Source organism: Mytilus californianus, unplaced genomic scaffold (assembly GCF_021869535.1).
Source record: "Mytilus californianus isolate M0D057914Y unplaced genomic scaffold, xbMytCali1.0.p SCAF_5, whole genome shotgun sequence".
In the NCBI taxonomy this organism is placed as follows: Eukaryota; Metazoa; Mollusca; class Bivalvia; order Mytilida; family Mytilidae; genus Mytilus; species Mytilus californianus.
Genome location: NW_026262701.1, coordinates 60,130,809 through 60,158,213, shown reverse-complemented (window position 1 = coordinate 60,158,213; position 27,405 = coordinate 60,130,809). Strand labels below are relative to the sequence as shown.

Below are 27,405 nucleotides of genomic sequence, written 5' to 3'. Positions count from 1 at the left end.
GGAGCATTTTATTTACAATTTTTGTAAATTTTTGTAAATTTTTACAAAATATTTTCCACTGTAACTACTGGGCCAAGTTCATTATAGATAGAGATAATTGTAAGCAGCAAGAATGTTCAGTAAAGTAAGATCTACAAACACATCACCATCACCAAAACACAATTTTGTCATGAATCCATCTGTGTCCTTTGTTTAATATGCACATAGACCAAGGTGAGCGACACAGGCTCTTTAGAGCCTCTAGTTATTTAAAATGCTTTCAACTCTAGAAGCCTAGTACATGTATTTCACTCTACAGTATCTAGATAACAAATATATAATTGTTTTCAGGGTTACATTAGAAGACTTGTATAATGGAAAGACTTCTAAATTACAACTAAGCAAAACTACAATATGTACAAAATGTAACGGGTAAGTAGTGTTCATATTTGATGATATTTTCTTTTAATGTATAGGATGCACATTTTAACAGAAAGAATGTTGATTGATGTACAAAAAAAACAATCTCTTGAAAACCAAGGAAATCATATTTTTTGGGATGTTTACATATATTTTTTTTACTTTTTAAGAAGAAGAAAAATAATGCATAAGCAAGCTTTACTTCCACATTTCCTGTTATAATGTGCTATGTCATTTTTGAACTAGAAAAAAAACATGAAATCCTGTTGGAATAGTGCATGGCTTTTTCAATTTCACACCTATATCAACCCTGTAGGTCAAAATAATTCAATTAAGGAATGATTGTAATATTTTTTCTGTTTATGAAGAAATAACATCAAAAATGTGGTGCACACTGAATAACCCGCATAGCGGGTTATTTTAAAGTGTGCACCACATTTTTTATGTTATTTCGAATAGACATAAAAAGATATTACAGTCATTTCCTATAATTTAATTCTAAATTCCATTTTAAACCGGAGTAAACCATAAAAAATGTTGATGACGTCAGGGTCACATGACAAAATTATGTCTATGAGCTGATAAACACAACAACGTCAGCCAATCAGAAGAAGCGTTACATCCAAAATTAAATTATTGGATTATGATGCTTTGTTTAAAAAGCCAGATAGTAATCATTTAAGAAAATATACATGAAGTCTTTATGAAAAACTGAATCAAAGCGGAAGAAGACACCAAATACCAAATAAAACAAGACAACACTCTGTACAAAAAGACAGACAACAAAGGGTGTAAATTGTGATAACACAACAGGATATATAACATTAAGAAAAACTTATTTAATAGAATCAAGTTTCATGTTTTGAATGTGATTATTTTAATGATACTAGGGTTGGTGGTAAACAGGGAGCTATGCACAGATGCAAGACCTGTAATGGCAGAGGTGTGAAAGTAACATTGAGACAGCTTGGTCCTGGTATGGTACAACAAATGCAGTCTATATGTCCAGACTGTCGTGGAGAAGGTATACTGTTGCAAAAGTTAGAAAGATTATGAAAAATTAGTTCAAGAACAGTTTGTCTACACTTTCTGGCTTTGAATGACCAGTTGTTGGATTATCATAGAATATTCAACATGGTCCCAAACTTCAAAATTATTTTAAAATGTGCAAGTCACAAGTGTAAAAACTTTTATCGCGGTTTGATTGTTAGCATGATAGTCTCATATATAATGTAAAGGAAATCATCAGCCTAACAGTCCAAGCAAAAACTAAAGTAAATATTACTGCTACTTTATTCAGCATGAATACTTTGTACATAGCATGTAAGAAAATTTATTTCATATTGTAGCAGCTTGGAAATGATAGCTCACTTCTTCATATGCTGATAATTGACTCACTTCCCTGGTGTCAGCCCAAGCTTGACTATTAAATTACAAAAAGCTAGTACAACTATTCTTGCCTGCATGCCTTAAAGAGAAATTCAGTTGCTAGTTGAAAATTTGTAATTGTTAATCAGAATTTTGGTTTCCTCTAAATGCTAAGAAGTTATATAGATTCTTCAATTCAAACCTCAGTCATTTCATATGTTATGTTATATCAAATAATTCATGGGCTTGGGATATTGACTATATACCAAACTTTGTCAGAAGAAGTTTTTTTTTATAAAAACAAATTAGATTGGTAATTATTTCTGCATTGGCCTTCATTTATTTTATCTACCAATAGCCTCAATCTGTTGTTCTAAGAGCAATCTGAAGAGTGCCACTCATGAAGCAGAAACTGCTTATCCTTCTGGAACACTATAGTTCGCCCAAGGTTTTTGTGGGGTTTGTGTTGATTGATCTTTGATATCATCATATTTTTTATACTACCGCAAAAAAAAATTTGTGGTCGTATATTGGTATGACGTTGGCGTCGTCGTCGTCCGAAGACACATTAGTTTTCGCACTCTAACTTAAGTTTAAGTGAATGGATCTCAATGAAATTTTACCATAAGGTTCAATACCATAAAAGGAAGGTGGGGATTGATTTTGGGGGTTATGGAACCAACAGTTAAGGAATTGGGGGGCCAAAAATAAGCATTTTTGTAACTTTCAGACATAACTTGTGTGTAAGTGTATGGATCTCTCTGACATTGTATCACAAGGTTCCATATCACAAAGGGAAGGCTGGGATTGATTTTGGGGGTAATTGTCTCCAAATTTTAGGAATTAGGGGCCAAAAAGGGGCAAAAAACAAGCATTTTTCTAGTTTCATGACAATAACTTGTGTGTAAGTCTATGGATCTCTCTGACATTGTATCACAAGGTTCCATATCACAAAGGGAATGCTGGGATTGATTTTGGGGGTAATTGCCTCCAAATTTTAGGAATTAGGGGCCAAAAAGGGGAAAAAAACAAGCATTTTTCTAGTTTCCAGACAATAACTTGTGTGTAAGTGTATGGATCTTTATGAAATTGTACTACAAGGTTCCATATCACAAAGGGAAAGCTGGAATTGAGTTTGGGGGTAATTGCCCAAAAAGTTTAGGAATAAGGGGCCAAAAATAAGCATTTTTATATGACCGCAAAAATTTTTGCAGTCATATATTGGTATGACGTTGTCGTCGATGTCGTCCGAAGACACATTGGTTTTCGCACTCTAACTTTAGTTTAAGTGAATGGATCTCTATGAAATTTTACCATAAGGTTCAATACCATAAAAGGAAGGTGGGGATTGATTTTGGGGGTTATGGTACCAACAGTTAAGGAATTAAGCGCCAAAAATAAGCATTTTTGTAACTTCCAGACATAACTTGTGTGTTAGTGTATGGATATCTCTGACATTGTACTACAAGGTTCCATATCACAAAGGGAATGCTGGGATTGATTTTGGGGGTAATTGCCTCAAAATATTAGGAATTAGGGGCAAAAAAAGGGGCAAAAAACAAGCATTTTTCTAGTTTCATGACAATAACTTGTGTGAAAGTGTATGGATCTTTCTGAAATTGTACAACAAGGTTCCATATCACAAAGGGAAAGCAAGAATTGAGTTTGGGGGTAATTGCCCGAAATGTTTAGGAATAAGGGGCCAAAAATAAGCATTTTTCTAGTTTCCAGACAATAACTTGTGTTCAAGTGTATGGATCTCTCTGAAATTGTACCACAAGGTTCCATATCACACAGGGAATGCTGGGATTGATTTTGGGGGTAATTGCCTCAAAATTTTAAGAATTAGGGGCCAAAAAAGGGCCAAAAAACACATTTTTCTAGTTTCCAGACAATAACTTGTGTTCAAGTGTATGGATCTCTCTGAAATTGTACTGCAAGGTACCATACCACAAAGGGAAGGCTGGGATTGAGTTTGGGGGTGGTGAATCATAAGGGGGTTCAAAAAATTGGGGGGGGGGATTTTTTTTTTTTCCTTTTTTTTTTTCTTTTAAAATTTTCCATTTTAAGTTGGTTATTTTTGATTTATATTTAAAAGCAAATAATAATGATATGGTAGGAGATACACACCAAACAGGATGTGTAAATTATTATATAATAAGTATTGTGCAATAGCAAGAAATTTTCAATTGCACAGTATTGCACAATAGTAAGAAATCTTCAATTGCACAGTATTGCGCAATAGCAAGAAATCTTCAATTGCACAGTATTGCGCAATACCAAGAAATATCCAATAGCACAATATTGCGCAATAGCAAGAAATTGTCAATTGTGCAGTATTGCGCAATAGCAAGAAATATTCAATTGCACAGTATTGTGCAAAAGAAGATACTTCGTATAAATTGCTTATTTCTTGACCAATTTCAATGGGGTTTTATTCTTGAATTCTTGGGGTTCTTTAATATGCTGAATCTAACAGTGTATTAAGTTTTTGGATTTTGGGCCCCGTTTTTAAATTGGTCCACATTGAGGTCCAAAGGGTCCAAAATAAAACTTTGTTTGATTTCATCAAAAATTGAATTATTGGGGTTCTTTGATATGCCGAATCTAACCGTGTATTTAGATTCTTAATTTTTGGTTCCGTTTTCAAATTGGTCTACATTAAGGTCCAAAGGGTCCAAAATTCAACTAAGTTTGATTTTAACAAAAATTGAATTCTTAGGGTTCTTTGATATGCTTAATCTAAACATGTATTTAGATTTTTGATTATGGGCCCAGTTTTCAAGTTGGTCCAAATCAGGGTCCAAAATTAAACTTTGTTTGATTTCAACAAAAATTGAATATATGGGGTTCTTTGATATGCTGAATCTAACCATGTATTTAGATTTTAGATTTTTGGGCCCCGTTATCAACTTTGTCCACATTGAGGTCAAAAGGGTCCAAAATTTAACTTTGTTTGATTTCATCAAAAATTAAATTCTTGGGGTTCTTTGATATGCTGAATCTAACCATGTATTTAGATTTTGGATATTGGACCATAATAGGTGAATGTCCAATTTAAAATTTTTAAGTTCTTAGACCACATTCATTCTGTGTCAGAAACCTATGCTGTGTCAAATATTTAATCACAATCCAAATTCTGAGCTGTATCAAGCTTGAATGTTGTGTCCATACTTTCCCCAACTGTTCAGGGTTCGACCTCTGCGGTCGTATCAAGCTGTGCCCTGCGGAGCATTTTATTCTAGTTTCCAGACAATAATTTGTGTTCAAGTGTATGGATCTTTCTGAAATTGTACTGCAAGGTACCATATCACAAAGGGGAGGCTGGGATTGATTTTGGGGGTAATTCCCTCAAAAATTTAGTAATGAGGGGCCATAAAAGGGCAAAAAAACAAGCATTTTTCTAGTTTCAGGACAATAACTTGTGTGTAAGTGTATGGATCTTTATGAAATTGTACTGCAAGGTTCCATATCACAAAGGAAAAGCTGGGTTTGAGTTTGGGGGTAATTGCTCTAAACGTTCAGGAATTTGGGGCCAAAAAGGGGCCAAAAAACAAGCATTTTTCTAGTTTCCAGACAATAACTTGTGTTCAAGTGTATGGATCTCTCTGAAATTGTACTGCAAGGTACCATACCACAAAGGGAAGGCTGGGATTGAGTTTGGGGGTGATGAATCATAAGGGAGTTCAAAAAATTGGGGGGGGGGGGGATTTTTTTTTCCTTTTTTTTCTTTAAAATTTTTCATTTTAAATTGGTTATTTCTGATTTATATATAAAAGCAAATAATAATGATATGGTTTGAATAGGTAAATTAAAAAATTTTAAGTTCTTAGACCACTTTCATTCTGTGTCAGAAACCTATGCTGTGTCAAATATTTAATTACAATCCAAATTCAGTGCTGTATCAAGCTTGAATGTTGTGTCCATACTTGCCCCAACTGTTCAGGGTTCGACCTCTGCGGTCGTATCAAGCTGCGCCCCAGCGGAGCATTTTATTGTAAGAAATTATTAGAATATTGTGTGTTTTACATTTACATAGGAGAGACTATTAGTGAAAAAGATAAATGTAAAGAATGTAAAGGAAAGAAAGTTACACAACAGACCAAGGTGTTAGAAGTTCATGTAGATAAAGGCATGAAAGATAACCAGAAAATACCATTCCGTGGAGAAGGAGACCAGCTGGTTTGTAACATGATAAACATTAATATTTTCTCATATTAAAGAGGATTGTTACAGAATTCAAATGATTGCATTAGGAAACGTTAAGTTAACTTATGGATTCTATTCAGGGATAACCTTGCTGGTGAAAATCTCAAACTTTCATGCCTACTGACTTTCATAACGAAGTGTATGTCAATATTAAAATTGGTATAAGGGAGACAACTCATTATTTCAATCCACAGGTAAAACAAAAAAAAACTGACAGGGAAAGTAGAAACTTTTGAAGTGGCCAAGATATAATTAAATGAAATAGATATAACAGTGACATTGTACCTCCTTGGGTTTAAATTGAAACAATTCAGTAAATTTAAAAGGGGAACCAATTGTCTGAGTTATAATAAACGAAGATTTGCATCATGAGGATGTTGCATAATCATTTAGCTGATTTGATAAGTAAAAAACAACTGACAGACAATTTGATTGGAAGAACAACACAATAACAAAGCGTTTTCAGCATGGGGACTTGATTGTTGTTTTCACGACCCATTTGTTGATAAGAGATACATCTTCTATAAAATAGTTCTTTCCTGGTATATTAATATTTGATTGACAGATATCTTTGGAACTCTTGGCCTATCTATTTACAGCTAAAAGGATTTCCTGGACCAATGATCCTTCGATAAAATTTATAAAACTGTAACAAGTTGTGATAATTTAATTACACAATCATCCACAAGTAACAGATCAACATGAAAGTAGAACATAAAACTGTTTTTAGGTCACCAATTTTCAAATTTTTATTCTGCTATAAATTACTCACTTTACTGCTGGTATTAAAGTTTGGAAATATTATTTGTTTAATAGATGACTGGTTGGGGGTTCAAACATTCCCTTACATCAACCTGTCTCAATTATCTAAATTTATCATTTACATTGTACATTGTAGAAACATGATAACAATTATAATAAGCATGTGACCTAAGTTTAAACTTCAACTTGGTATGTTTTTCAGAGATATTTTAGTCTTCCAGAGTAATATTTTTTTTACTATATAACATGTGGATGGTATTTTTACTTTTCCTGTATTGAAATTTCATTTTTTTTTTCCCTATTTCAGCCTGATATTGAACCAGGAGATGTGATTATTGTTCTACAAACACAAGATCATGAAGTTTTTACACGAGAGGGTGAAGATCTGCTTTGTTCTTACACATTAAGTTTAACCGAAGCTTTATGTGGGTTCCAGTTTACATTGAAACAGTTAGATGGTAGAGATTTACTTATAAAAAATCCTCCTGGACAAGTTATACACCCAGGTAAGGTTCAATGGTCAAGTAACAATATAAGATTATATCTAATGACCAGGCTGTTTTTCACTTAATTCAAATATAAACTTTATATATTTTTCTGTGTTTTCTGTCCTCCGTGCGACATGTTGCGGTGGACATAGAAATACCAGGCGTCCGGTCTTGAAAGATTTTTATAAAACATATCATAGGCTTATAAGCCCCCTTGGAAATATTATATGGAAAATTTCATTGTAAGCGCTCCCATGTGTACAATTCTTGCCAGTTTTTTATGAAACTTTTTATCATAAGTTTATATCAGCAATGTCTCAGACAATCTCAAAAATCAGTGCAAATCAACTATTTTTAAAAGATTTATACCCTTTGAAAATATTGATTTTATGGAAATTTACATTGTTAGAGCTCTCATGTGTACAATTCTTGCCAGATTTATATCAAATTTATATCAAAGACTCTTATCAGCAATGTCTCAGATAAGTTCAAAATCAGTGCTGATCTAATATTTTTTAAAGAGTTATGCCACTTGGAAATATTATTTATAATGAAAATTGCATTGTAAGCGCGCATGTGTGTACAATTTTTGCCAGATTTTTATCAAATTTATATCAAAGGTATATAACAGCAATGTCTCTTGACAATTTCGAAAAATGAGTGCTGACAAAAACTTCTAATGAGTTTCCCTTGGAAATATTAAATACATATGTATGTTGTATACTGGAAATTGCTCTCAAGTTAACAACTCTCTAGTAAGGTAATTTTAAATGTTTTAAAGAACAAAAAATTAAATTTTTTTTAGTGGTTGCCCTTGGACAGAACAGATAAAATATGTGCAACGAGGGGGACATTGGAACTTTTATTCTTTTATTAAGAAGGTCTATACTGGAGTGGCAGTTTATTACCGGAAAAGCATTTCAAAACAAAATTAAAAAACCCAATCTCAATGCAATGACTGAAATTATTTCTTAAAATAGAAAAATTGACAGAAATCCAAATCTGCCGTTAAGGACAAATAGCTTTCAGTTTCAGTCAAGCCTGCAACATTTATGTCAAGGTATTTTGACTTGGAAACTTTTGCAGTTTACATGTAAAAGTTTTATGATTAGGTCAGTTTAAGTATCACTTGGCATCAGTCTTCGTCCGTTAACTTTTACAAAAATCTTCTTCTCTTAAACTTCTGGGCCAGTTGGAACCAATCTTCGCCACAATCATCATCAAGGTATCTAGTTTAAAAATGTGTCCGATGACCCTGCCTAGCGACCAACATGGCCGACATGGCTAAAAATCGACCATAGGGGTAAATGTATTGTTTGGCTTTTATCCTGAAAACCGTTAGAGAAAAAAATCTCAACGGTGCCAAAATGATTAGAATGGTGAGATCTACAAAATGTCTATCAACATCAAAACTGTCGAACGATTTCTTATAGGAGTTATTGCCCTTAAATAACGAATTATACCATTTTTTTGTGCACATTTTCAGAAAATTATAGATAGAAAGAAACTTATAGTTACAAAAATGATCAGCAAGACAAGATCTACAAATAAGTCAACATGATCGAAATTGTTAGGCACCTTATTAAAGTTATTGCCATGTAATGACGATTTTTCATTTTTGCCTATTATTTTGAAAACTTTAAAAACCAAAAATGATGACTAAGACAAGATCTACAAATTAAAAAATAAGCCATCATGGTTGAAATCTTCAGTTAACTCTTTATTGAAGTTATTGCCCTTTGATGATAATTTTTACCTTTTTTGGGGCTTTTGTTGTCTTATCTTGAAAACTATAATGCATAAATAGAAACTTTAAAAAAGAAAAATGATCAGGAGGATAAGATCTACAAATAAGTCAACATGGCTGAAATTGTCATTTAACTCTTAATACTGTTATTCCCCTTTAATGATGATTTTAACAAAAAAGTGGCAATTGTTGAAGATGCAGGCGAGTGAGACAGGCTGTTTAGAGCCTCTAGCTTTTGTTGGTACACTATATTTATTTTCCTTGCACATTACATGCTACAAGTTTTACAAGATTTCATGATTGAACAAGTAGAAAATGAAATTCTACTTGCTTAACTATACTTTGTGTTTCAAAAAACTGAAGACCTAAAAACAAATTGGAATTGCCTTAGAACTGCACATTTGTAGGGAAGAACAATTCATTTTGTAGATAGGGAACACTAAATATTACATTATACAAATAATTTTAATTTCATACATCTTATTATATTTCAGGATCTGTTAAAGTTGTGAAAGGTGAAGGCATGTCTGTATATAGAAATCCATTTGAAAAGGGAGATTTAATTGTTAAATTTGATATCACTTTCCCACCCAAAAACTTTGCTGACCCAGAACAGTTAAAAGTAAGTAATGAAATTTGAAATTTTAAAGTTTAAATCAAAATAAATAAAATTGATATTCAGTAGTTGATATAAGTATCCAGGAAAGTTGAAAGTTTGTGAATAGTGTTTAATTGGATTGAGTTGAGTAGTTTGTAGATTCATTGATAGTTTCTGAAACAATGCAGTTTGGATCAATTTAATCAAATCTTGCTGATATTTCACAGCTCTGATGGGCTTTTTATCAACTTCATTTCAGAACAGTTTTATGTCACTATTCAATAGTTGAATCAAAATAGTATATTGCAACCATTATAATCATTGCATTTTTTTACCCACAAAAAAAAGAATATGTTAACCTTTGCCCCATATGTCTGACCTTCAGGTTTTGGTGATATTTGTTTGTCTTTTTTGAAAGGTATTTGAATCATATTTCATTACTTCTAAATACTACATGTACAACACACAATTTTTGATAGCTTTTATGTTTCAATTTTATAGTTTCAAGGAAACCATGATATTTCAAGATAATTTATTAGCATTAATACTCATTTCTTTATATTATAACTTGTAGTTATTTAATGATTGATTCAATATTACATAACTTTTATGCCTGGATGTCTCAACTAAAGCTCTAAATTTAGGTCTTCACATTGTTCCGTCGAATTGGGCAATTCCTGTCTAAGAAACAAACTATTTAATTATATATCTTGTGGTAAAGCAGGTCACAGAGGCATTGAAGTAAAAAACAAACAGTGATCAGAAAGTATAATTAAGTCAACCAAATCTTATACATGCTATAAGCCTAGCAAGAGTTTTTACACAAATTTGCATCAAGTTTTTACTGTTATATTTTCTTGAAGTCATGATGAAGTTATTTGATCCGCTAACCATTTTTGTCGAGCCTTCGACTTTTGTCGAAAAAGCGAGACATAGCGATCCTACATTCCGGCGGCGTCCACAAATATTCACTCTGTGGTTAAAGTTTTTTAAATTTTAATAACTTTCTTAAACTATCCTGGATTTCTACCAAACTTGGACAGAAGCTTGTTTATGATCATAAGATTATATTCAAAAGTAAATTTTGTAAAAAAAAAAATCCATTTTTTCCGTATTTTACTTATAAATGGACTTAGTTTTTCTGCCAGGAAACATTACATTCACTCTGTGGTTAAAGTTTTTGAAATTTTAATAACTTTCTTAAACTATCCTGGATTTCTACCAAACTTGGAAAGAAGCTTGTTTATGATCATAAGATAGTATCCAGAAGTAAATTTTGTAAAAAAAAAATTCCATTTTTTCCGTATTTTACTTATAAATGGACTTAGTTTTTCTGCCAGTTAACATTACATTCACTCTGTGGTTAAAGTTTTTAAAGTTTTAACAACTTTCTTAAACTATCCTGGATTTGTACCACACTTGGACAGAAGCTTGTTTATGATCAAAAGCTAGTATCTAGAAGGAAATTTTGATAAAATTTTGTTCCATTTTTTCCGTATTTTACTTATAAATGGACTTAGTTTTTCTTCCAGTTAACTTTACATACAGTCTGCAGTTAAAGTTTTAAAAACATTTATTAGATTCATAAACCATCCTGGATTTTTACCAAACTTGGACAGAAGCTACTTACAATCAAAAGATAGTATAGAGAGGAATATTTTTATTAATTTTTTTCCTCATTTTTGTTGAGCCTGCGATTAACAGCAAAAGTAGGCGAGACACTGGGTTCCGTGGAACCCTTACGAATTTTTTCAATATTTTTCAGAAACTAGAAAGTTTGTTACCTAGCAGACCAGAAAGAGAGATTCCCACAGGTGAAGATGTAGAAGAAGTGGACTTAGTAGAATTTGATGAAAGTCGTGGAGGTCGTAGGAGAAATAGAGACGCTTACCATGAGGATGATGAAGATGAAGAAGGACATGGACCTAGGGTGCAATGTGCACATCAATAACGATACTTTAGCGTTAGGTTGAAATTAGGATGGAGTGTGAAAGAGAAGGAACGTATGTGGGTGTGCTTATAGATTCTGACGAACAACTTTTTTTACAAGTGAAATTACAGCAAGAAAATTTCTTTATCACAGATATTTAATGTGATGTCTAGGTTATATTATGATTTTATTTTTCGTTTAGTTAGGATCAGCAATATCTACATTGTGTAAGAACAGATGTTTTAGCCAACACATTCTCTTAATGACTTGCACATTTTATATTTTTTATGAAAAAGTATTTAATTGTTCTAAAATCAAGTCAACAGAATATTTTTATAGCTGTTATATGTCGTCTGTATAAAATATTCTTCATTTTTACTTTTTATTGAAATAAAAAAAAATTGGATTCTGGATTTTATATATTCTACCAGAATGAAAAATCAAACTGAATTTTGTTATATAAGTTTAACTGAAGAATAACTTAATACCAAAAAAACAAATGTACAAGTTGACAAATAGATAATAGTGTTTATTGAAGCAACCTTATAAAAAGACTCTCTAAATATAGTTTTTATTATTATATTACCTTTGCAGATATAAACACAAGCCAATATACAGCTGGTATCTATAAGGTGTATAATATGACAGATACTTGTAAATTAATTTTATTTATTATAGTTAGCTCATGGTTATGTTAACAGCTTTCCTCATTTTATTCTTCATATAACACATTGATTTAGGTAGGGAGCATTGCTTTCATAAGCATGTTTCTAGCTTAAAACTATAAAATGTTGAAACAAATAATCATATTTATAAACTGAACAATAAAGTGGTTTCTGTGTTTTTTTATTGTCCAATGTTTTCCTTGTCAAAATAAATTGGAAGTATCCTTCTGAAAATACAGGCTGTTCAATGAATACTTGTAAAGTACCTGTGATAATAAACATTGTAAACTTTAAAAAGTGTTCATTGAACAAGTAATTATCAACAGAAGTAGAGCAATTGTCAAATTAATGAGTTATTGGTCTCATTTTTGGAATCATTATCTGAAAACTATATATATGTAAAAGATATCTTTTTTCTTAATCCTTGTAAATAAAAAAGGAGTCTTCATGTTTTGTGTTGTATGTGACAGTAAGTTGGATTAAGGTTAAAAAGAATTGCCTTCTGGAAAATCATACATGATGCCTTACTTTGACAGATGATTCCAGGCATTAAATGTCAGATTTGTTTTGAAAAGACTGAATTTAGTATTCATATTTTAAGTCCGATGCATCCAAAATCTAGATGTCTCATTGACATTAACTATACATATTCTTCATATGAAAAGCCTTATATAGAAAACACTGAAGATTTTTTTAAAGGAATGAAGGAAAAAAGAGAGAAATGCCAATTTTTATTCAAAAATAAAGTGCTGTAAGCATATTTCTGTTTTCCTCTGAGGGCTGTTCCATTAAAACATACATGGGACCAAGGGAAGGCACTTCCAAATCTCAACTATGGGTGGTATGTTTTTGCATAGTGGAAATGTAAGTGAAATTTTAAATTGCCTCTATAGGTGGTTACCCCATTTTTAAAGTGCCTTCACTGGGTACCATGTATGCTTTAATGGAACAACCCTGATGTAAATATTAAGTGTAAAGATATTTAAAGGAGTTTTAGTATTTCACCATTTATCATTCAGAAAAGCATACTGTTTATCATTAGTCAATAATGAATCTGTATGTTTCAAACATTGCTGTTGAGTTACGCTAACTTTATTATTGCAGGGCTTTCAAACATAGGTGGAGCTTTTCCTACTCATACTCTACTAAAAGTACAACAAAAAATTTTTTATAAGCAGACAAGCAGTCTTCTTTTTTTCACTGCCTGAAGCTTCTGTTACAAAATCTATTGGAGGCCCGATTATTTACATATCATTCAGTTGGATATTTCTCTTTAAATCATAGCAAATAGTACAAGATCTGAACAAATGTGATGCATTTCAAAATACCTTAGATTGGTGATTCTCCATGTGGAATAATGGATATAAAATCTAAGTTTGAGAGGCACACTTTTCAATCGGTTTCATATCAGTGGAGTTAACAAAATGTGTCTGCCTAGGAATATTTCAGTAAAAAGTCGAATTCATATTTTAAAACTGTTCCTTGTATTATTATTTTTTAGGGTTTCCCACACTTTTTTTGGAAGCTTAATTCACCTAAATGTGATTTTTTGGGGTAAAACTAGATCTCCTGTGTGTAAACCTCATAAAATTTCAACATGGCTTCCAAAAAAAGTGTTGGAAAGCAATGGAAACCCTATAAAAAAAATCAACCAAACAAAAAACAGTTTTAAAATATGAATTCTGACTTTTTACTGAAGTATTCCTAGGCAGACACATTTTGTTAACTCCACTGATATGAAACCGATTGAAATTAATTCACATAAACGTGATTTTTTGGGGTAAAACTAGATCTCCTGTGTGTAAACCTCATAAAATTTGAACATGGCTTCCAAAAAAAGTTTAGGTGAATTAAAAATTAATTGAAATTGTACATTATAAGTTTTACTTCCAGATTCTTCGGTACTTATTTTATTGTGTTTGATTTGTTACTTGTATGCTATAGATTCGTTGGCACTTATTTTGTTTTGTCCAGTTTGTAACATGTATCCATCAGAACTTGTAGTTGATATTTTTGTGTAATATTCTTAGTTTTATTTTATGAAGCATTTAAAGAGATCACGATTATTTGTCATCAATTTCAAAAGGCTTTTTCTTTCTGTGTACAGAATTGTTTGATGTTTAAAAATATGGCAGAAGTGTATTTGATTCCATTATGACATAAAGTTAACTCGCAGTCAAGTGTTACAAGTTTGTAAGATTCAAAGTTGTGCTTACTGTCCAAGAACCCAATCTAAGGTAGAAAGAAGGACTAATTTCCTCTGTATTTTTTGTCACAGGGTCAACATGTAAAAACTTGTCAAGTTCTACTTGAAATTGAATATATGAGAGTTTATATCATATACTTAAAGTAGTGTTTCACAATTTTTCATATTTCCATAAAAAATAAAATTCAGTATTACTACATGTTGCTGATAAGACAGAATTGCAAGTTTCACATACTTTTGTCAAATTTCGCATTAAAGGATCACCTACCAAAATGAAGATATTTGTTAACGAAAGACTTTTCAGCTTTTCTTCCAAAAGAATTTTGGTTTTGGTTAATGATTTCCTTCTACATTTTTGGCTTAAGTACTCAAAATTTGCCAAAATCTCTCAAAATTGCAGTTTTGGCCATTCTTCAAGCATTTATAGTTTAATGACCTGTTTAAAAATAAGTCAAAATATTGTAAAAACCTACACAAAAGTACACATTTTTGACTGTGATATTTTGAATTTATGTAAAGGTTGAAATTCTTTTTTGAAAATGGCCCTAGAAAGAAAAAAATTCAGGGGAAATTGGCCCTACTCTTCATACTTAGTTCAGTAAATGATTCATCAATGTTATTCAGCTACCTTTCTTTCATATCATTCATTAGTGTTTATGTTTTATCTACAGAAAAAGGCAGTACATTTTATAAGTTTATCTAAAGATACTTATTATTAAGGGACAAATTTAAACATTTAATACATAAGTTGCATTAGCATTTTACAGTCATATACTATGTACATGAATACTGTAGACCTAAAACCTTTTATGACCTCAAACATTTAAATAATATTGTGTATGTTTATTTGCAGTATGTTTATTTTTACATATTTAATGTATTAAAATTGTGAGTGAGCACAAATATAAACATGTCGGTCACTGTCACTTCCCAGAACAAACATTTTTTTGGATGGAAAGAATTCTCCACAGACATAATTTCCCAAATAAATTCACTAAAGGGATTTGATAGAATTGGAATAATGTCCACCATTTTGAAATTAGTGTGAAATGGTGTAACATCAGAAATGCCTTGTATTTGAATGTTTTATATTATAAAGGTAAAAAATCATCATCTTTTTATCTAAAGTTTAAAATGAGCTTGTATAGTCCTAAAGCATAGCCATAAGTATAATGTGTTATCCTTTTTGGTTGTCAACCTATAATAATAACCACAAAAACACCATTTGAAATCTATGATGAGTTTGTTTATTTAAAACAAATATTTACCGATAGATTCACCAACTTCATTGTAAATTTAGCATGTTATTTTTAATTGAAATACTTGATGTGATAATTTTACAAATAAAGTAAGATAACTTGCTATTTTTCATCTCAAGTTATTTGATTTTGTGAATTTCACAGATTCCTTGTATCTGAGTTGATCTGAGTGAGTGTTCGACTACTTTAAAGGCCCTTTTAGTAATCTAGCTCCCCTGTATTAAAACAAAATGGGTTTCCCAACCATATTGTTTGAGCATTCCTTGTGGAAGGTGAATGTTGGGAAGGCAACAGGTTCATAATTTTGTACTTTGATTTCACAATTCACAGTTTCAAAATGGCATTCTGGGTAATATTTACATACACACCAAAATGTTGATTGATTTACAACTTCCTTAACAATAGATATTCAATCAGTTGCATAACATTATTTTCATTTTTGTTGGGCGTGTGACTTCTGTCTCAGAAAGCTTGACATATGGATAGTGATCCGGTGGCGACGGCGTTAACTAATTAAAAGCTTTATATTTTAGAAGTGGAAGACCTCCTCCTCTAACTATATCTATATATAGATACAGATGCTTATATAGCTGTGGCGCTAACTATGTATTTACTTTAATATATCAGAAGGTAGATCTAGATGCTAAATGCCTTATCTTACGAAGTTTCTGTCATTCATATGTCTATTGTCCTTGTCAATTACTTCATTTTCAAGTTTCAATGATTTTTTATACGACCGCAAACAATTTTTTGCGTTGTATAATGCTATCATGTCGTCGTCTGCATCGTCCAAAGACGCATTAAGTTTCCGGACAATTACTAGTTTAAGTGAATGGATCTCTATGAAATTTTACCATAAGGTTCAATACCACAAAAGGAAGGTTGGGATTGATTTTGGGGTAATTGCCTCAAAATTTTAGGAATAAGGGGCCAAAAACAAGCATTTTCCTAGTTTCATGACAATAACTTGTGTGTAAGTGTATGGATCTTTCTGAAATTGTACTACAAGGTTCCATATCACAAAGGGAAAGCTGGAATTGAGTTTGGGGGTAATTTGCCCAAAACGTTTAGGAATAAGGGGCCAAAAGTAAGCATTTTTCTAGTTTCCAGACAATAAATTGTGTTCAAGTGTATGGATCTCTCTGAAATTGTACTGCAAGGTACCATACCACAAAGGGAATGCTGGGATTGATTTTGGGGGTAATTGCCTCCAAATTTTAGCAAAAAGGGGCAAAAAACAGCATTTTCTAGTTTCGGGCCAATAACTTGTGTGTAAGTGTATGGATCTTTATGAAATTGTACTACAAGGTTCCATATCACAAAAGGAAAGCTGGGTTTGAGTTTGGGGGTAATTGCCGTAAACGTTTAGGAATTTGGGGGCAAAAAAACAAGCATTTTTCTAGTTTTTTGACAATAAATTGTGTTCAAGTTTATGGATCTCTCTGAAATTGTACTGCAAGGTACCATACCACAAAGGGAAGGCTGGAATCGATTTTGGGGGTAATTGCCTCAAATTTAGGAAATTGGGGCCAAAAAGGGGCAAAAACAGCATTTTTCTAGTTTCGGGACAATAACTTGTGTGTAAGTGTATGGATCTTTCTGAAATTGTACTACAAGGTTCCATATCACAAAGGGAAAGCTGGGTTTGAGTTTGGGGGTAATTGCCCTAAATGTTTAGGAATTTGGGGCCAAAAAGGGGCCAAAAAACACATTTTTTTCTAGTTTCCAGACAATAACTTGTGTTCAAGTGTATGGATCTCTCTGAAATTGTACTGCAAGGTACCATACCACAAAGGGAAGGCTGGGATTGAGTTTGGGGGTGATAAATCATAATGGGGGTTCAAAAAATTTTGGGGGGGGATTTATTTTTTTTTCCTTTTTTTTCTTTTTTTCCTTTTTTGTTTCTTTTAAAATTTTCCATTTTAAGTTGGTTATTTCTGATTTATATTTAAAATCAAATAATAATGATATGGTAGGAGATACACACCAAACAGGATGTGTAAATTATTATATAATAAGTATTGTGCAATAGCAAGAAATTTTCAATTGCACAGTATTGCACAATAGCAAGAAATCTTCAATTGCACAGTATTGCGCAATAGCAAGAAATCTTCAATTGCACAGTATTGCGCAATAGCAAGAAATATCCAATAGCACAATATTGCGCAATAGCAAGAAATTGTCAATTGTACAGTATTGCGCAATAGCAAGAAATATTTAATAGCACAGGATTGTGCAAAAGAAGATACTTCCTATAAATTGCTTATTTCTTGACCAATTTCAATGGGGTTTTATTCTTGATTTCATGGGGTTCTTTAATATGCTGAATCTAACCGTGTATTTAGTTTTTGGATTTTGGGCCCCGTTTTTAAATTGGTCCACATTGAGGTCCAAAGGGTCCAAAATTAAACTTTGTTTGATTTCATCAAAAATTGAATTATTGGGGTTCTTTGATATGCCGAATCTAACTGTGTATTTAGATTCTTAAATTTTGGTTCCGTTTTCAAATTGGTCTACATTAAGGTCCAAAGGGTCCAAAATTAAACTTAGTTTGATTTTAACAAAAATTGAATTCTTAGGGTTCTTTGATATGCTGAATCTAAACATGTATTTAGATTTTTGATTATGGGCCCAGTTTTCAAGTTGGTCCAAATCGGGGTCCAAAATTAAACTTTGTTTGATTTCAACAAAAATTGAATATATGGGGTTCTTTGATATGCTGAATCTAACCATGTATTTAGATTTTTGATTTTTGGGCCCCGTTATCAACTTTGTCCACATTGAGGTCAAAAGGGTCCAAAATTAAACTTTGTTTGATTTCATCAAAAATTGAATTATTGGGGTTCTTTGATATGCCGAATCTTACTGTGTATTTAGATTCTTAATGTTTGGTTCCGTTTTCAAATTGGTCTACATTAAGGTCCAAAGGGTCCAAAATTAAACTTAGTTTGATTTTAACAAAAATTGAATTCTTAGGGTTCTTTGATATGCTGAATCTAAACATGTATTTAGATTTTTGATTATGGGCCCAGTTTTCAAGTTGGTCCAAATCGGGGTCCAAAATTAAACTTTGTTTGATTTCAACAAAAATTGAATATATGGGGTTCTTTGATATGCTGAATCTAACCATGTATTTAGATTTTTGATTTTTGGGCCCCGTTATCAACTTTGTCCACATTGAGGTCAAAAGGGTCCAAAATTAAACTTTGTTTGATTTCATCAAAAATTGAATTCTTGGGGTTCTTTGATATGCTGAATCTAACCATGTATTTAGATTTTGGATATTGGACCATAATAGGTGAATGTCCAATTTAAAATTTTTAAGTTCTTAGACCACATTCAATCTGTGTTAGAAACCTATGCTGTGTCAAATATTTAATCACAATCCAAATCCAAAGCTGTATCAAGCTTGAATGTTGTGTCCATACTTCCCCCAACTGTTCAGGGTTCGACCTCTGCGGTCGTATCAAGCTGCGCCCTGCGGAGCATTTTATTCTAGTTTCCAGACAATAACTTATGTTCAAGTGTATGGATCTCTCTGAAATTGTACTGCAAGGTACCATACCACAAAGGAAAGGCTGGGATTGAGTTTGTGGTGATGAATCATAAGGGGGTTCAAAAAATTTGAGAGGGGATTTTTTTTCCTTTTTTAGCTCACCTGGCCCGAAGGGCCAAGTGAGCTTTTCTCATCACTTGGCGTTCGTCGTCCGTCGTCGTAAGCTTTTTACAAAAATCTACTTCTCTGAAACCACTGGGCCAAATTTAACCAAACTTGGCCACAATCATCATTAGGGTATCTAGTTTAAAAAATGTGTCCGATGACCCTGCCAACCAACTAAGATGGCCGCCATGGCTAAAAATAGAACATAGGGGTAAAATGTAGATTTTGGCTTATATCTCTGAAACCAAAGCATTAAGAGTAAATCTGACATTGGGTAAAACTGATTATCAGGTCAAGATCTATCTGCCCTGAAATTTTCAGACAAATCTGACAACCTGTTGTTGGGTTGCTGCCCCTGAATTGGTAATTGTATGGATATTTTGCAGTTTTTATACACCCGTCTACGGGATGTATTATGGTATACCTCTGTCCGTCCGTCCGTCCATCTGTCTGTCCGTCTGTCCGTCGTCAACATGTCGGACATTGACTCAAAAATGCTTTAACCAATTTGCATAAAACTTTGGTGAATTGTTTATATCTATTGACGTGAGCTCCCTTTCGCATTTTATAAAATTTAGATTTTACGTTTCCGAGTTGTGGGGTTTTATTCATTAAAAAAAAAGGGGGATTTTCCAGTTTTTGGACAATAAGTCAAGAATGCTTTCACCAACTTGCAAGAAATTGTGGTGAATTGATTATATCTATTGACATGAGATCCCTTTTGATTTTTATAAATTTTAGATTTTAACCTTCCAAGTTACAGGGTTTTATTCATAAAAAAGGGGGAATTTTCCAGTTTTTCGGACAAAAACTCAAAAATGCTTTCAGCAATTCTTATGAAACTTTGGTGAATTGTTTGTATGTATTAATGTAAGCTCCCTTTCGAATTTTATAAATTTTACATTTTACATTTCTGAGTTGTGGGGTTTTATTCATTAAAAAAAAGGGGTGATTTTCCAGTTTTCAGACAATAACTCAAAAATGCTGTCACCAATTCTCATGAAACTTTGGTGAATTGTTTATATCTATTGATGTAAGCTCCCTTTTTATTTTCATAAATTTCTAATATGACATTGAGAATTAATTGAACTTTATTTTTTTATAGTCTGACAACAGATTTACTAAGTATTGCACAACAGCAAGAAATCTTTAATTGAATATAAATTCAATTCATATAACCAATTTCAAGATCTTTGACTACATTTATTCAGAAACCTATAATATGTCAAATATTTAATTACAATCCAAATTCAGACCTGAATCAAGCTTGAATATTGTGTCCATTTTTGCCCAAACTGTTCAGGGTTGGACCTCTGTGGGCGTATCTAGCTGCACTTAGTGAAGCAGTTTATTGGTTATTATCTTGAATATTATTATAGATAGAGATAAACTGTAAACAGCAATAATGTTCAGCAAAGTAAGATCTACAAATAAGTTGTCATGATTAAAATTGTCAGTCGACCCCTTTAGGACTTATTGCCCTTTATTTTCAATTTTTAACAATTTTTTGTAAATTTTTGTAATCTTTTACAAAAATCTTCTTCTCTGAAACTACTGAGACAAATTTAACCATACTTGGCCATAATCATTATTAGGGTATCTAGTTTAAAAAATTTGTCCGATGACCCCGCCTTCCAACCATCATGGCCGACTTGGTTAAAAATAGAACATAGGGGTAAAATGCAGTTTTTGGTTTAAATCTCTGAAACTAAAGCATTTAGAGCGTGGCAAAAAAGTTCATCAGATTTAGATTTATCTGCCCTGAATTTTCAGACGAATCCGACAACCCGTTGTTGGGTTGCTGCCCCTGAGTTAGTAATTTTACAAAATTATTGCAGTTTTTATACGACCGCAAAAATTTTTTTGTGGTCCTATATTAGTATGACGTTGGCGTCGTCGTCGTCGTCTGGCGTCGTCCGGCGTCGTCCGAAGACACATTGGTTTTCGCACTCTAACTTTAGTTTAAGTGAATGGATCTCTATGAAATTTTACCACAAGGTTCAATACCACAAAAGGAAGGTGGGGATTGATTTTGGGGGTTATGGTACCAACAGTAAAGGAATTAGGGGCCAAAAATAAGCATTTTTGTAACTTCCAGACATAACTTGTGTGTTAGTGTATGGATTTCTCTGAAATTGTACTGCAAGGTACCATACCACAAAGGGAAGGCTGGGATTGATGATGGGGGTAATTGCCTCAATATTTTATAAATTAGGGGCCAAAAAGGGGCAAAAAACAAGCATTTTTCTAGTTTCAGGACAATAACTTGTGTGTAAGTGTATGGATCTTTCTGAAATTGTACTACAAGGTTCCATATCACAAAGGGAAAGCTGGGTTTGAGTTTGGGGGTAATTGCCTTAAATGTTTAGGAATTGGGGGCCAAAAAGGGGCCAAAAAACACATTTTTCTAGTTTCCAGACAATAACTTGTGTTCAAGTGTATGGATCTCTCTGAAATTGTACTGCAAGGTACCATACCACAAAGGGAAGGCTGGGATTAAGTTTGGGGGTGATGAATCATAAGGGGGTTCAAAAAATTTGGGGGGGCGGGGGATTTTGTTTTTTTTCATTTTTTTTTTCTTTTAAAATTTTCCATTTTAAGTTGGTTATTTCTGATTTATATTTAAAAGCAAATGATAATGATATGGTAGGAGATACACACCAAACAGGATGTGTAAATTATTATATAATAAGTATTGTGCAATAGCAAGAAATTTTCAATTGCACAGTATTGTACAATAGCAAGAAATCTTCAATTGCACAGTATTGCGCAATAGCAAGAAATCTTCAATTGCACAGTATTGCGCAATAGCAAGAAATATCCAATAGCACAATATTGCGCAATAGCAAGAAATTGTCAATTGTACAGTATTGGGCAATAGCAAGAAATATTTAATTGCACAGTACTGTGCAAAAGAAGATACTTCGTATAAATTGCTTATTTCTTGACCAATTTCAATGGGGTTTTATTCTTGATTTCATGGGGTTCTTTAATATGCTGAATCTAACCGTGTATTTAGTTTTTGGATTTTGGGCCCCGTTTTTAAATTGGTCCACATTGAGGTCCAAAGGTTCCAAAATTAAACTTTGTTTGATTTCATCAAAAATTGAATTATTGGGGTTCTTTGATATGCCGAATCTAACTGTGTATTTAGATTCTTAATTTTTGGTTCCGTTTTCAAATTGGTCTACATTAAGGTCCAAAGGGTCCAAAATTCAACTAAGTTTGATTTTAACAAAAATTGAATTCTTAGGGTTCTTTGATATGCTGAATCTAAACATGTATTTAGATTTTTGATTATGGGCCCAGTTTTCAAGTTGGTCCAAATCGGGGTCCAAAATTAAACTTTGTTTGATTTCAACAAAAATTGAATATATGGGGTTCTTTGATATGCTGAATCTAACCATGTATTTAGATTTTTGATTTTTGGGCCCCGTTATCAACTTTGTCCACATTGAGGTCAAAAGGGTCCAAAATTAAACTTTGTTTGATTTCATCAAAAATTGAATTCTTGGGGTTCTTTGATATGCTGAATCTAACCATGTATTTAGATTTTGGATATTGGACCATAATAGGTGAATGTCCAATTTAAAATTTTTAAGTTCTTAGACCACATTCAATCTGTGTTAGAAACCTATGCTGTGTCAAATATTTAATCACAATCCAAATCCAAAGCTGTATCAAGCTTGAATGTTGTGTCCATACTTCCCCCAACTGTTCAGGGTTCGACCTCTGCGGTCGTATCAAGCTGCGCCCTGCGGAGCATTTTATTCTAGTTTCCAGACAATAACTTATGTTCAAGTGTATGGATCTCTCTGAAATTGTACTGCAAGGTACCATACCACAAAGGAAAGGCTGGGATTGAGTTTGTGGTGATGAATCATAAGGGGGTTCAAAAAATTTGAGAGGGGATTTTTTTTCCTTTTTTAGCTCACCTGGCCCGAAGGGCCAAGTGAGCTTTTCTCATCACTTGGCGTTCGTCGTCCGTCGTCGTAAGCTTTTTACAAAAATCTACTTCTCTGAAACCACTGGGCCAAATTTAACCAAACTTGGCCACAATCATCATTAGGGTATCTAGTTTAAAAAATGTGTCCGATGACCCTGCCAACCAACTAAGATGGCCGCCATGGCTAAAAATAGAACATAGGGGTAAAATGTAGATTTTGGCTTATATCTCTGAAACCAAAGCATTAAGAGTAAATCTGACATTGGGTAAAACTGATTATCAGGTCAAGATCTATCTGCCCTGAAATTTTCAGACAAATCTGACAACCTGTTGTTGGGTTGCTGCCCCTGAATTGGTAATTGTATGGATATTTTGCAGTTTTTATACACCCGTCTACGGGATGTATTATGGTATACCTCTGTCCGTCCGTCCGTCCATCTGTCTGTCCGTCTGTCCGTCGTCAACATGTCGGACATTGACTCAAAAATGCTTTAACCAATTTGCATAAAACTTTGGTGAATTGTTTATATCTATTGACGTGAGCTCCCTTTCGCATTTTATAAAATTTAGATTTTACGTTTCCGAGTTGTGGGGTTTTATTCATTAAAAAAAAAGGGGGATTTTCCAGTTTTTGGACAATAAGTCAAGAATGCTTTCACCAACTTGCAAGAAATTGTGGTGAATTGATTATATCTATTGACATGAGATCCCTTTTGATTTTTATAAATTTTAGATTTTAACCTTCCAAGTTACAGGGTTTTATTCATAAAAAAGGGGGAATTTTCCAGTTTTTCGGACAAAAACTCAAAAATGCTTTCAGCAATTCTTATGAAACTTTGGTGAATTGTTTGTATGTATTAATGTAAGCTCCCTTTCGAATTTTATAAATTTTACATTTTACATTTCTGAGTTGTGGGGTTTTATTCATTAAAAAAAAGGGGTGATTTTCCAGTTTTCAGACAATAACTCAAAAATGCTGTCACCAATTCTCATGAAACTTTGGTGAATTGTTTATATCTATTGATGTAAGCTCCCTTTTTATTTTCATAAATTTCTAATATGACATTGAGAATTAATTGAACTTTATTTTTTTATAGTCTGACAACAGATTTACTAAGTATTGCACAACAGCAAGAAATCTTTAATTGAATATAAATTCAATTCATATAACCAATTTCAAGATCTTTGACTACATTTATTCAGAAACCTATAATATGTCAAATATTTAATTACAATCCAAATTCAGACCTGAATCAAGCTTGAATATTGTGTCCATTTTTGCCCAAACTGTTCAGGGTTGGACCTCTGTGGGCGTATCTAGCTGCACTTAGTGAAGCAGTTTATTGGTTATTATCTTGAATATTATTATAGATAGAGATAAACTGTAAACAGCAATAATGTTCAGCAAAGTAAGATCTACAAATAAGTTGTCATGATTAAAATTGTCAGTCGACCCCTTTAGGACTTATTGCCCTTTATTTTCAATTTTTAACAATTTTTTGTAAATTTTTGTAATCTTTTACAAAAATCTTCTTCTCTGAAACTACTGAGACAAATTTAACCATACTTGGCCATAATCATTATTAGGGTATCTAGTTTAAAAAATTTGTCCGATGACCCCGCCTTCCAACCATCATGGCCGACTTGGTTAAAAATAGAACATAGGGGTAAAATGCAGTTTTTGGTTTAAATCTCTGAAACTAAAGCATTTAGAGCAAATCTGACAGGTGGCAAAAAAGTTCATCAGATTTAGATTTATCTGCCCTGAATTTTCAGACGAATCCGACAACCCGTTGTTGGGTTGCTGCCCCTGAGTTAGTAATTTTACAAAATTATTGCAGTTTTTATACGACCGCAAAAATTTTTTTGTGGTCCTATATTAGTATGACGTTGGCGTCGTCGTCGTCGTCTGGCGTCGTCCGGCGTCGTCCGAAGACACATTGGTTTTCGCACTCTAACTTTAGTTTAAGTGAATGGATCTCTATGAAATTTTACCACAAGGTTCAATACCACAAAAGGAAGGTGGGGATTGATTTTGGGGGTTATGGTACCAACAGTAAAGGAATTAGGGGCCAAAAATAAGCATTTTTGTAACTTCCAGACATAACTTGTGTGTTAGTGTATGGATTTCTCTGAAATTGTACTGCAAGGTACCATACCACAAAGGGAAGGCTGGGATTGATGATGGGGGTAATTGCCTCAATATTTTATAAATTAGGGGCCAAAAAGGGGCAAAAAACAAGCATTTTTCTAGTTTCAGGACAATAACTTGTGTGTAAGTGTATGGATCTTTCTGAAATTGTACTACAAGGTTCCATATCACAAAGGGAAAGCTGGGTTTGAGTTTGGGGGTAATTGCCTTAAATGTTTAGGAATTGGGGGCCAAAAAGGGGCCAAAAAACACATTTTTCTAGTTTCCAGACAATAACTTGTGTTCAAGTGTATGGATCTCTCTGAAATTGTACTGCAAGGTACCATACCACAAAGGGAAGGCTGGGATTAAGTTTGGGGGTGATGAATCATAAGGGGGTTCAAAAAATTTGGGGGGGCGGGGGATTTTGTTTTTTTTCATTTTTTTTTTCTTTTAAAATTTTCCATTTTAAGTTGGTTATTTCTGATTTATATTTAAAAGCAAATGATAATGATATGGTAGGAGATACACACCAAACAGGATGTGTAAATTATTATATAATAAGTATTGTGCAATAGCAAGAAATTTTCAATTGCACAGTATTGTACAATAGCAAGAAATCTTCAATTGCACAGTATTGCGCAATAGCAAGAAATCTTCAATTGCACAGTATTGCGCAATAGCAAGAAATATCCAATAGCACAATATTGCGCAATAGCAAGAAATTGTCAATTGTACAGTATTGGGCAATAGCAAGAAATATTTAATTGCACAGTACTGTGCAAAAGAAGATACTTCGTATAAATTGCTTATTTCTTGACCAATTTCAATGGGGTTTTATTCTTGATTTCATGGGGTTCTTTAATATGCTGAATCTAACCGTGTATTTAGTTTTTGGATTTTGGGCCCCGTTTTTAAATTGGTCCACATTGAGGTCCAAAGGTTCCAAAATTAAACTTTGTTTGATTTCATCAAAAATTGAATTATTGGGGTTCTTTGATATGCCGAATCTAACTGTGTATTTAGATTCTTAATTTTTGGTTCCGTTTTCAAATTGGTCTACATTAAGGTCCAAAGGGTCCAAAATTCAACTAAGTTTGATTTTAACAAAAATTGAATTCTTAGGGTTCTTTGATATGCTGAATCTAAACATGTATTTAGATTTTTGATTATGGGCCCAGTTTTCAAGTTGGTCCAAATCGGGGTCCAAAATTAAACTTTGTTTGATTTCAACAAAAATTGAATATATGGGGTTCTTTGATATGCTGAATCTAACCATGTATTTAGATTTTTGATTTTTGGGCCCCGTTATCAACTTTGTCCACATTGAGGTCAAAAGGGTCCAAAATTAAACTTTGTTTGATTTCATCAAAAATTGAATTCTTGGGGTTCTTTGATATGCTGAATCTAACCATGTATTTAGATTTTGGATATTGGACCATAATAGGTGAATGTCCAATTTAAAATTTTTAAGTTCTTAGACCACATTCAATCTGTGTTAGAAACCTATGCTGTGTCAAATATTTAATCACAATCCAAATCCAAAGCTGTATCAAGCTTGAATGTTGTGTCCATACTTCCCCCAACTGTTCAGGGTTCGACCTCTGCGGTCGTATCAAGCTGCGCCCTGCGGAGCATTTTATTCTAGTTTCCAGACAATAACTTATGTTCAAGTGTATGGATCTCTCTGAAATTGTACTGCAAGGTACCATACCACAAAGGAAAGGCTGGGATTGAGTTTGTGGTGATGAATCATAAGGGGGTTCAAAAAATTTGAGAGGGGATTTTTTTTCCTTTTTTAGCTCACCTGGCCCGAAGGGCCAAGTGAGCTTTTCTCATCACTTGGCGTTCGTCGTCCGTCGTCGTAAGCTTTTTACAAAAATCTACTTCTCTGAAACCACTGGGCCAAATTTAACCAAACTTGGCCACAATCATCATTAGGGTATCTAGTTTAAAAAATGTGTCCGATGACCCTGCCAACCAACTAAGATGGCCGCCATGGCTAAAAATAGAACATAGGGGTAAAATGTAGATTT

At 33.0% G+C, this 27,405-nt stretch overlaps 2 protein-coding genes across 10 annotated transcripts in view; one reads left to right on the top strand and one right to left on the bottom strand.

Moving 5' to 3' along the window:
• Positions 1-15,767, top strand: part of LOC127701166 (dnaJ homolog subfamily A member 2-like) — a 28,507-nt gene extending 12,740 nt beyond the window's left edge. Inside the window, exons 5-10 of the mRNA XM_052204990.1 lie at positions 331-411; positions 1,290-1,423; positions 5,807-5,949; positions 7,046-7,244; positions 9,468-9,595; positions 11,337-15,767. Of these exons, the coding sequence (XP_052060950.1) occupies positions 331-411; positions 1,290-1,423; positions 5,807-5,949; positions 7,046-7,244; positions 9,468-9,595; positions 11,337-11,522 (871 nt within the window). The 3' untranslated portion in view covers positions 11,523-15,767. The remainder of the gene's footprint in view (positions 1-330; positions 412-1,289; positions 1,424-5,806; positions 5,950-7,045; positions 7,245-9,467; positions 9,596-11,336) is intronic.
• The window catches only part of LOC127701157 (cytoplasmic dynein 1 light intermediate chain 2-like), a 722,868-nt gene that overhangs the window by 520,013 nt on the left and 175,450 nt on the right, over positions 1-27,405 (bottom strand). The window lies entirely within an intron of this gene.